We start from the raw sequence: 12426 nt of genomic DNA on the forward strand, positions 1-12426 counted from the left end.
TTGCAGTTTTGAAGTTGGCAAAGTCAAAGTTGCAGAATCAAGGAAGGACTTGAGGATGGGTTGACTGGGTACTAGGAGAAGGATTTGGTCTAGGGTTGGGGACTAGGGTCTTTGTATCTCATTTGAAGTAGATTCTAAGAAGAGAAGAGTTTCTGGGTTTTCACCTTGGAGGGGTTTTGCCCTCGTTGAGAGCCTATATCTGTGTCCTATATTGTTGCTATTACCGTTCTTGATATTGTTTGATGATAAGATCCAACTAAAGAACATAAAGAAGATAAATAAGATTCACAAGAAAAATATCAAGGTTAAGGAAAATAAGTATAATAGCTGCCATTTTCGATTTTCCAACAAGTCTAACTTAGGAAAAGCACATAATTATTATGTTGGCTAATTGAGCTAAAGGAAAATTAGAAAAAGTAAAGAATTTACTTTAGTAATTTTGTTCGAATTTCAACGCTTGATCTCAAGTGAGGCGAGATCTAATATTAGCTGTCAATTACTTTGGAGATTAGGGTTAGGGATTTAGCTCAATGAAAAGTTCTAAGAAAAGAAGAGTTTCCGGGTTTTCTCCTTGGAGGGGTTTTGCCCTCGTTGAGAGCCTATATCTGTGTCCTATATTATTGCTATTATTGTTCTTGATATTGTTTGATGATAAGATCCAACTAAAGAACATAAAGAAGATAAATAAGATTCACAAGCAAAATATCAAGGTTAAGGAAAATAAGTATAATAGCCGCCACTTTCGATTTTTCAACATGTCTAACTTAGGAAAAGCACATAATTATTATGTTGGCTAATTGAGCTAAAGGAAAAGTAGAAAAAGTAAAGAATTTACTTTAGTAATTATGTTCTAATTTCAGCACTTGATCTCAAGTGAGGCGAGATCTAATATTAGCTGTCAATTACTTTGGAGATTAGGGTTAGGGATTTAGCTCAATGAAAAGTTCTAAAAACAAGGTTAAGGAGAAGGAGAAGACACACAAAACATGAACACAAGATTGAGAGAGGCATCTTTGTGAGGAGTGTGATACAGTGTGTTGGGTCCGAGAAAGGGGGCAACAAGGAGATCCAAATCAACCAAGGAGGGCTTGATCAGTTGGATCATATTCAGTTGTTGTACATGTAATTTATTTAGTTGGGCTATTATCCTAGGATGGGAGCCCAAGTAGGTTCAAAATAGTTTTTAATGATAAACTGATTTGATTGGACAAAATCTGTAGTGTTATTTTTATGAGATTGGTTATGTTTATGCTTCCACTAATTAATGTTAAGAACCTAGCTATGCATTCATTTAGTAGATTTGTAATTTGCTAGGTCAATGGATTGCCTGGTGCTAGGTTTGCAGGAAAATTAACATGCCCCCCTAGGACAATTAACCAAGAAATTTAGAATGGACCTACCCTTCCCATTTGTGCAACCATTTGACATAACGGTGCATCCTTTGATGTCCGATGACTCCTTCAGCTCAGCCAATCTCCTTGTGCAATCAGGCTTTCCCTCTTGAAGGAGAGACTCTCTTAGGTCATTATAAGAATGGCCATTGTACCTCAGACCAACAATGGAAGGACCTTCAGATATGGAATGGGAGAATGGGTTGTTCTTGGCAATGTTGAATGGTATGCCAATCCATAGAAAACATTTTGCTGCAATATGTCAGCCTCCTCTTCCTCCTTTGGTTTCACCATCGATTGAATAGAAGGTTGCCCCTTAGGCACACATTTCGGCGCAAAGAAAGGTGAGGACACTAAGGGCTTGGGCATTGTGAAATGTGAGCCGGAGGATTGGCTTTCCCCCACTTCTGAGAAGCTTGCAGATTTATTTTGAACTCAAGCCTCATTTCTTACCTTTGATATCTTTTCTTATGCATTTGAAAAATGGATTGATTTGCAATGTGGACAATTTCTGGGGTGGATGTTGGGCAATTCCCGACTTCATTCCCTGTGATTTTGGCAAGGTGGAATTTGAAATGGCTGATTCTGCTAAACATTTCCATACCACATAACTTGCAATCTAAGTTGCAGTAAACGTTGGAGAAGGGTCCGTTTCTGGCCGGAAACAAAACAGAAACGAGGGAACTCGTACCGTACGGCTTGGAAACTCATTTCTGACCGTATTGGCCTGTTTCTCGAGGAGGAAACGTGGCCAGTACGGCCGGAAACGCGTTTCCAGGCCATACGGTGGAGTTTCCTATTCTAACTTGACTTTTTCTTGTATTTTTTAAATTTTTACGCTTCTAATTTTTTATTGGGTAACTAAAATATCTTCTGGATGCTTCTAGATGCCTCTCAAGCTATAAAAAAGAGGATTTTTTGAGTGGGGCAGCCTAATGTTGAAGCCTATGCCCCTAGTGTTGATATGCAATTCATGGTATGTTAAATTCTTAAAGTAAAAGTGACATTCTCCTTTATTTTTCATTTTCATCATTCTACTTAAATTTTTAACATTACCATGAAATGGCTCAGGATGTTTGAGAGTGCTTTCGCCCTCATTGGATTTCATATGGAGAAAGTAGAATTTTAGATGTCACTCAAAATCCAGTAGACTTATCTGTTTTTCCGGATGTCAGGATTGGGGGATTGTAATGTTTCCATTGGATTTTGTCATGTACTAGGGTATGGAACTTGTATTTAATCAAGAGAACCAAGCCCTATATGCAGGGGAGACTCCCAATAATCAAGAGCACGTGGGGTACTAGGGTATGGAACTTGTATTTAATCAAGAGCACTAAGGTCGTTCGTCTATGTAGGAGGAGACTCCCAATCAAGCACGAGACAAGAAATTAGAAATTTCTCGTGGCTGATTTTGTATATTGCTATTTTCATTATGTGATCATTCATGAGTAAATGTAATAAATTAGAATGTATCATATATGCTTTATGATTGCACATATTTCTTAAATGTCCTAATATATATATATATATTTTTGTTTCCCTGTTTCCAAAATTTGGGGGGGTCACGTTTCGTACCCGTCCCTGTTTCGGAAACTCCTACCCGTTTCCCCGTTTCGTGCAACTTAGCCTGCAATTCATCCTCATTCTATTGTGACCATCATAAGGTAGATTGTACTCCCACATTGGGTCCAATGGCTTTGGCATTTTGAAATATGTAAAGCAATGATTAAATTTGTAAACCTATTGGACAAAATAAATGGGGGAAAGTTAGAATACAAATCCACAAAAAACTTCAAAAATGCTCCAATTCAAATACCCTAGCTACATAAGTGTTAAGTCCTTTATTCCAAAAGGGCAGGAAGATGTGTATCTAATGGACATTCTATACCCTATACTAAATCTTGAAAAGAAAAGAAAAGGAAGGCATAATATTTTTACATACCTGGGAATATGGATATGTATATTGCAGGAGATCTCCACTCAAAAAATGCTTAGCTGATGGGAAAGAAAACTATAGCTTTTTCCTTGTTTTCTTGTTGCAGAATGGTTACACTACCCTCAAAGCTCAATCCCCCCTCAAGAAAAAATAAATGACCCTCAGAAACCTGAACCAGCACTCTATTCCGAATTTTCGAACAGCAGGAATTTCCTACCGACTTGTGATAAATTCAAAGAGGGCAAATTATCACGATCAGTAAAGGTGATAGTATCGGCAACTTCGATTTCAGCGATATTATTGCAATAAGTGAAACACTGAGTTAAATGCATTAAAATTTAAAGATTCACTGATAATCTGTATGCTTATAAAAAATCGAATGATTCACTTTATTGTTATAACTTACGTTTAGAATATTTTCCTGTTTTTCTATAACTTAAACGTTTCTTTGAATTTATTCTTTTCTGCTCGTTACTGAGTACACACTATTACGATATTCTCCTGGTCTTACATGATTTATAATCGTCTGCATGAGTGATATAGCATGCATGATTTATTGGTGCAATTCAGTGGAAATAATATGCTACTGTATTTATCCTGCCAATTTAAGTCTCATCTAGAAGGTTTTTTATTACATGATTTAGAAATATGGCACTTTCATTTGTGATGTCCATTCTGTATTTCAGTTATTATGTAGTGCACATTAGTAGTTTTATGGGCTGCACCACACATTGTTACGTTGCTTAGCCCTTCAAGGCAGAAATTGTTCAGATAACTTTTCATTAGGACTTTTATAACACGTTTGATTTTATTTTCAGGAAATTGCATGTTACTTGGGCCGGGATCTTGGTAAAATTAGAATTAAAAGGTTTGCTGATGGTGAGATATATGTTCAACTCCAAGAAAGTGTGAGAGGTTGTGACGTGTTCCTGGTGCAACCAACATGCCCACCTGCAAATGAGAATTTGATGGAGCTTCTTATAATGATTGATGCTTGCCGTAGAGCATCTGCCAAAAATATTACAGCTGTTATTCCATACTTTGGATATGCTAGAGCAGACAGAAAGGTATGTATTAACTTGTTTTCTTTTTACTTCATGCACATCTGTATAATTCTGTCAAGTTATATTTACAGAGGCATGCAAGTTTCTATTTTTTATTGAATCGTTAGGATTGTGTGCTTGAACTGGTTTGCAGTGTATTCCTTAGATGTTTTCATAGCATGCAATGAAGCTCTAAAATAATATTTGCCTATAATTGGTGCTTTTGTGAAAGACAACTTTCTCGATAAACTGATTCCTGAGTGTTGATCTATTTGATTTGTTTAATATATATTATGAGAACATCTCTGGATTACTTTTGGAGATCTATGAACTATATATGCAGTGTTAGTCATCTATATGTCAAGAGCTTATCCAAATGGCATTTCTTGATAGTTGCAGGATATTGTGTGTTGCTAGCTTGTTTCCTTGTGGCTTATTTTTGCTACAGTCAACAAGTTTTACTAAGAAATCACATAGGTTTACCATATATCAAGGACTGATCCAAATGGAATTTCTTTATAGTTGCAATTTTATGTTTTTCCAGGGAAAATCTGGCAGGATTGCCCCCTCTACCTGGAATATCCAGATGGGGGGTGGTTCAATGCCAGCCACATTAGTGGCTAGTAAATCCAAAGGATTTGACTAGATTTCAACTTGTGACCAATGCCCTCCCTGTGGGCACCATGCTTTGTGCGGATTGTTGAATTTATTGAGCTAACCCTGGGGGCTGAGGATATTGTAATTTGCTAGGTTGTTTCCTTGGAATTATTTGCGCTACAGTCAACTAATTTAATAAGAAATCATAATTTCCAGACACATGGACGTGAATCTATTGCAGCAAAACTTGTTGCAAACTTAATAACAGAAGCAGGTGCAAACCGAGTTCTTGCATGCGATCTTCACTCTGGACAGTCCATGGGGTATTTTGATATTCCTGTGGATCATGTCTATGGTCAGGTATGAACTTCCTTCCATGAAACTTTATAATTTTTTTGATAGGTTTCTGTATGAGTAAATGAAACGATATTTTAATGTAAGAACCATATTAATTAATATTGATTTGGTTCCAGCCTGTAATTCTAGATTACCTGGCCAGCAAGGTGATTGCATCGAACGATATTTTAATGTAAGAACCATATTAATTAATATTGATTTGGTTCCAGCCTGTAATTCTAGATTACCTGGCCAGCAAGGTGATTGCATCGAACGATTTGGTGGTTGTATCACCTGATGTTGGTGGTGTTGCCCGTGCTCGTGCTTTTGCTAAAAAACTATCTGATGCTCCTCTGGCTATTGTAGATAAAAGGCGTCAAGGCCACAATGTTTCTGAGGTAAAAAGAGAACTTCTATTTAGGATAAAGTTTAAACTGCTATTTTCTAGGGTATCTTTTTAATTGTTATAGAATTTTTATAAATAAAATTCTGCAATTTAATGAAAATATTGATGAGTTAATTGAAGAATATGGTTTCTGGGATAATTGTTGCAAAAAGCACGTGTAATTGTGTTCTTATAATCATGGAAATCAGTGCACAATAAAGGCTCCAAATTGATATAGTGGAAAACTCTCAGTTTTCATTGCATGCAGGTCCATGAGAGTGTTTTGAAACTTTTTGAGATTCTGATCCATGACGAGGACTAATTAAAGAATGAAACAGAGGAAAGGGTGGACGGAAGCTGTGTAGTGTGTAGACAACAAAATTGCCTTTTCTCAAATTTTATGAATGTTATAATTTACATAAAAAATTTAATTCATTACAAAAACTTCTATTATGTATAAGACAAAAATTTGATGTACTTTTCTCAACATGTTTGAAATGTTGTTTATAATATATATGCTTCAAGTTATATGTTGTGTATGGCGCAAGATATATATAGTAGCTATTAACTAGGCCAATGACATCTCATCCATTTTGCGTGCATATCATATTCAATAACTTACCAACTTATATGTTGCTGTGCAGGGGAAAGGTTCCTATGCTGAACATTTTGACTTAAGTCCTAAACTAACCACTATAACACTTTATAGTACCGTATGAAGAGAAGGCGGCACTTGCACTGTTGCTTGGAAGGGAACAACTCTTATCATTGAACAACTTTAACCATAGTTCACTTATGTTCCATACATGTTAAATAACTCGTACATCATACTAGTGAGAGCCAGAATACTCGAGCTACAGATTTTTATCTCAAGCAGATTGTGGTTCCCGCCTATATCTTGAACTCCGATCCTTTTTTTTCTCTTGCTTGGATTGAGCAACCTAGGAGCAAGTGATACTCACATTTTAAGCCTGCATGATGTCTACTATTTGTAACTGGTATATGGCGGATTCTAGTAACTTTCGTGTTCCTGTTGGTGCAGAATCAAATGTTCTGTTTATTTTATCTTTGTTTTATTTTTTTTGGGCAGGAAACCTGGTCCCCTTCCCCATTTTTCGGAAACCAAAACATGTTCTGAACTTGCTGGAAACATTTCATGTCATGTTTCTTAAAATGGAAATGTGGCCCAAAATGTAGCCCCATGTTTCTGTTGTGTTTTCCACCTGTAGGGGCTCATTTCTGGCAAAAAAAAGCATGATTTGGGTCGTGTGAATCCCATACAGCTCCTAAAAACAAAATGTAAATGCTGTTAAATGATGAAAATAAATTCTTCAGTAACATTAAAAAATTGTAATTTATCATTTTGTCAATCAATTGAAAAAAATAGAAATCCTTCTTGTAAAAAAGCTTTCCAATAACAATAAGGGTTTTAAGAGTATTGGAAGCATTGAGAACAATTTTTAAGAGTATTGAAAGCATTGGGAGCAATTTTTAAGAGTATTGGAAGCACTGAGAGAAAGAGGACTCTTGTGGGCTTCATTATCTTCAGTGGGCAGCTTTTTGTTTTGGTTTTGCATGATACCCTAACATATAATGTTGATTTGTGATTTTGCATATCACCAATGGTAGTTTTCTGTTTTGCTAGTTTGTCTGTAAGTTGTGGGACTAGCCTGTGACTAAGAAACCACGACCAAGGGGCATCTAAGTCGTCAAAATCACTCTGGGATCGCATCAGGCCTGGGCCACACCAACCCTTAACATGGTTGGATTTGTGCCCATGGGTTTTGAACCTGGGACCTTAACGCAAGGTGTGCCTTAGCAATGCACCCTAACACCATTTGGTCTACACCCCATGGGCATCAATGGTAGTTAATATATACACAAGCTTTCTATTAAATAGTTGTTTCTCTCTATTGTTCAAATTCTCTTGATAATTTCCAATTCATTCTAATTTTCATGATAATTTGCTATTTTCTAAAGAAAATTATTTTTCTTTGAATTATATATATTTTTTGTATGTTTAAATGCAAGTATTCCCTGTTTCTTGATTTTTTTTGAGGTTGTATTTCGTTGCCATACCTGTTTTGAAAACCCATGCCCTTTCCAAGTTTTGTGCAACTTTGGTTATGGCGATTAGAGTATGACGGTGTCACATTTGTTCTTCTTGTACGCAATTTCTTTTAAAATTTAGTATATTATAGTATCTTCCATGTCTCATTACTATGTCACATCTCTGGACTTGAATCGCTATAGACTTTAGTGCTATGACATCCTCAAGACCGGATAAAGGATTTTGTTTCTCAGCTCTCGAGATATGAAAATGAAATTGTGTAGTTTACCACAGGACATTATTCGGGAAAAAGATTACGTAGCACTTGTGTCAGTTGAGATTCCTTTAATCCACAATCACTAAATACTTAGCAGTCCCCAGCACTTGTGCTTTGATAATATTTATTTGCGAATGTACTTGGTGGTTTAAATTTTGTTGAAGAATGCTATAAAATAAATTTGAAAACTTCTGTGTTTGCTAGCTTAAACTGTTAAAGAAAAGTCTGTGTGTTGGCACTTTAAAAATTCTAAAATGTTTCATGATTAAATTTATCATGCAGGTTATGAATTTGATTGGTGATGTGAAAGGGAAAGTTGCTGTCATGGTTGATGACATGATTGATACTGCTGGTGAGTCAATAGTAGGATATTCCTTTAGATTTCAGGCAGCATTTAAACTCTAGTTATTTCTGCTAGATTTATTTTTGAACGAGGTAAATCTAGTATTTTTTAATGTATATCGTGAAACTGGATGCCAACAACCCTTAAAGCACGACTTCAGATCACTGGAAGACATTTATCCTGCAAAATAATCAACCTAAGTCACATGACACGAGGACACAGAAATGTGTTTGACATGGGACATGTTGACACCTGAAACAGGACACAGAGGATGGATTACACACACACACAAACAGGTATACAAAAAAATTATATATATTAAAAAAGTACGAGATACAAATACAAAAGTGAAATATAGACATAAGATCTATTTTTTTAAGAAAATAGAACATTCACAAAACACACTTGATATCCCTTCAAATCTCGATTCTATGATTTACCTGCAGAATGAGAGTCTGTAAGAGCACTTTCACACTGCTGAAACTGAGAAAATAGCAATGAAAATGTCTTTTTAGATTCGAACAGGTAGGACATGTCTAGGGCACATACCTGACAATATTTGACATATATCCTGTTTTAGGACGCATGCTGAATATGTCTTAGCATGTTGTGTGTCCGACACACAGGATACAGACATGGCACCCCTGGGTTCCATGTCCTGTCACCTAGCAAGCATATAATGTGAGAGATGCAAAAAAAAAATTGAGGAAACCAGTGGCAATAAAGCATTTACTGTTGTCTAATGTATGCCTATAATTTTGTGTAGGACTACATAATCTTTCACATTATGTTTGATGTAATGTTTGAAAACCTTATTTACTTAAAATTAGGTTCCTGCAATTGCAAACTATTTAAACTGGCTAGTGGTTTAGCAGAGTCAGTTTGTAGATTGCCTGGATGAGGCAACTGTTGAACTTCCAGTTCTGTCCTGCTGATGCCACATATGATTGGATGGCACATATTTGAGTGGTGTTATCAGATTCATGTGGGGGCCCTGTAACAACACTGGGTGGATGGGTGCAAGGATCTGTGCCCAAATACACTCTTTTAGGGTGTTTTCTGAGTTGGTGCACTTCTGCATCCAGTCATTATATGATCTGTTGGTTGCATTTTCCAGGAGGGGAAACACCCTCAGCAGATTGGGAGGTGTTCCCCAGATGGAAAATTCTCTCAGCAGATTAGGATGTTGAAAATTGGAAGCTGAGGGATGAATTTCCCCATTAGAGATGCCCTGCAAACCCTAAAGAGACCCCTCTTCCGCTTTGGAAAAATTAAATTTGCACATGGAAAAAATATTATTTTTAATGCTTGTCCAAGTCAACATGAAAAGTACAAGTCGGCCTAGAGAGAGATATTGACCCTTCTCCATCACATATAAATTGACTATCGTTGACTTCACTTGGAGGCATCACATCGTGCATCACATCAGTCATTCATTGGTTCGTACACTTCTGAAATTGCAGGGCCGAGCTACAGAAAGTCTATGATCTGCGAGCTACAGAAAGTCTGAAATCTGTGAGCTACAGAAAGTCTGTGATTTGCAAGCTACAGAAACTGTGAAATTTGTAAGCTACAAAAAGTCTTTGATCTATGAGCTACAAAAAGTCTGTGATCTGCGAGCTACAAAAAGTCCCCATTTTGCGATTTGCGAGCTACATAAAGTTGCTTTTTCTCTGAAATTGTTGACTGTTGCAGATTCGGATCTCTGACCAGATTTGACTATCTCTCTCTATTTGGATTGGTTTAGACCTGGTTGATTTGGGAAAGTCAATCTTTGACTTTGACTAGTTGATTTATGTACTATTTGGACTATGTATCTCTGCTGAACATTTGATTATCGAATAGAAGAAGAGTCTGGTTGGGTTTTTCCCCTTGTGGGGATTTTTCCTTGGTCTTTGACCTAAATCTCTGTGTCTCATTGATCTTGGCTGTCTTCTATTGTGCATATTGTTTACTGTTCTATTTACATTGCTTACTGTTATTGGGTGATTGAAAATAAATTGGTAAAGTGAATGCTATTGGAAGAAGAATTTGTTTAAGTGATTGTTACAACATAGAACATTGTGAAAATTAACATGGTATCAGAGCTCAGGTGAAGATAAGCCCAAGGAGACCAGAGCAATCACCCCTTGAAGATATCTTATTTGCTGCTGAAGATCATTTGTTTAGGTCAAGATGTCTACCTCATACTTCAAGATTGAGGAGAAGCTGAATGACTCCCCCACCTTTGTTGCTTGGAGGGAGTTGAGAAACCAATAGGCTAGCAAATTAGGATTGATTTCTCTTACTTGATAATTGCTTGTGAATATTTGTTAGCTTATTATTTCTTTTTAATTATGTTATCTTCATGAAACAATTACCAAAACATATAAAACATGAAGATCACAATAGACAAAGAACACAAAGATGTAAGCTCCAAGCCAGGGCAAAACCCCACAAGGGGGAAAACCCAAGAAAAATCCTCTTCTTATAGAATCAGATCAAAGTGAGATATCCAAGACCCAAGACCAATACTTCCACAAAGACCCAAGTCAACCCCCTTCAATCCTTCTTCCAACAGGTCAAAGTCATCAAAGTCAACGCTGGTCAAACATCTGAAATTTGGTCATCTCTTGAAATTTCGGCCTTGTAATTTTGGGCCTGCAATACCACAAAAGCTGCCTCAAAAAACTTGCACGTGTGGACAGAAACTAGGGCAGAAAAACAAGATTTTTCTCTCCTTTGATTTCACTCTCTCTCCTTTGACTTCTGCTGAAATTCCTATTCTTCTTGCATAGAAATCAAAGTGATTGATGATGATCAAATGACGCCAAAATTTCTACTATTTATACATGTCCAAGAGGTCGAATAACTGCCTCTTCTAGGCCGACTTGGTCTTGTGAAGGACAAGTCTGACTTTTTGACTTGTAAAATTATTTTCCTTTTTCTTAGAAAGACTCCAAATGAGACTTTGACTTAGGTACATTTGTTTGACTCATGACCAATTTTCTTTTAACTCAATAAGCCTTGAAAGCATGAAGAACATGCTTTGGCTAGTGAAAATAATAATTTTTTTTTTCTTCTTTTTGCTTTTACACGAAATACAATGATAATTATGAAGACCGAACGTAGTTACATCTACAACACTCCCTCTTAACTAGGGAGGTATTCATAATGATTCAACAGGATACTAGAATACTCTCCAATTGAAATATTCTCATAAGAAGGGATTCAGATTGATAAGCATCATCATAACCAACATTGTCGATAACAAAATAGCATAAGAAGGGATTCGGATTGATAAGCATCATCAAGCATCATCATAACCAACATTGTTGATAACAAAATAGCAAGGCCTTGACTAACAAGCTCTATCTCTCCACTAGATCAGAGCACAATGCTAGGAGGCATAAATTTGGACACCACCACCACCTCTCTCCAGGCACATACCCCATCCGGATGTTCACTAGGTATGTCCTCACAGGACTATTCTTATCTTCGATACCCTATCCTCAAAGAATATCGGTCCTCAAGAATACTCTTATCTTGGATACCCTATCCTCAAAGAGTATTGTTCCTCATGACTACTCCTATCTTGGATATAATTCCTCAAGAAGTATTGGTCCCAGATGCTTATCCAATCTACCATTCTCCCTACTAGTGCCTTCACTAGGCTTACGACTGTTAGTCCTGACCATAGTGCATGACACATGGAGAATACAATTTCTATTCTCACTCCCTCTCAACCAGGGAGGAATAACCATGAGCCTAAGCTTGTCTAAAAAATACTCATCAAAGCATTGGCTAAATGTTCTTTTGTGGAGATTTGTTGTAGCTGCTTGGCTCCTATCCGCATCACATCATAACGAGCTTCGACCTTCCTGGATCTTTGTCATTTCTCACATAGCTTTAACATATTATCAAGTAGTTTATTATCTTACAGAGCCAAACTTCTTCATAGCTGATTGCACAAGTCTTCATCTCTTCTTCCTTCGTAACAAAGTTCTGCTTTCATGCTATTCCAAGAAATTATATTAGCTTCCAATTATCTGTAGTATCTCTATCAGCGTTAGTACTGTCAATCTTGGA

General features: G+C 36.7%; 1 protein-coding gene across 1 annotated transcript in view; it reads left to right on the forward strand.

Moving 5' to 3' along the window:
• Positions 1 to 12426, forward strand: part of LOC149144988 (ribose-phosphate pyrophosphokinase 1-like) — a 150464-nt gene that overhangs the window by 120913 nt on the left and 17125 nt on the right. Inside the window, exons 4-7 of the mRNA XM_089453268.1 lie at positions 4146 to 4394; positions 5184 to 5327; positions 5534 to 5701; positions 8298 to 8367. Of these exons, the coding sequence (XP_089309394.1) occupies positions 4146 to 4394; positions 5184 to 5327; positions 5534 to 5701; positions 8298 to 8367 (631 nt within the window). The remainder of the gene's footprint in view (positions 1 to 4145; positions 4395 to 5183; positions 5328 to 5533; positions 5702 to 8297; positions 8368 to 12426) is intronic.

This window comes from Pinus tabuliformis, chromosome X (assembly GCF_031772625.1).
Source record: "Pinus tabuliformis cultivar Carrire ecotype Pingquan chromosome X, CPIR1, whole genome shotgun sequence".
Taxonomy (NCBI): domain Eukaryota; kingdom Viridiplantae; phylum Streptophyta; class Pinopsida; order Pinales; family Pinaceae; genus Pinus; species Pinus tabuliformis.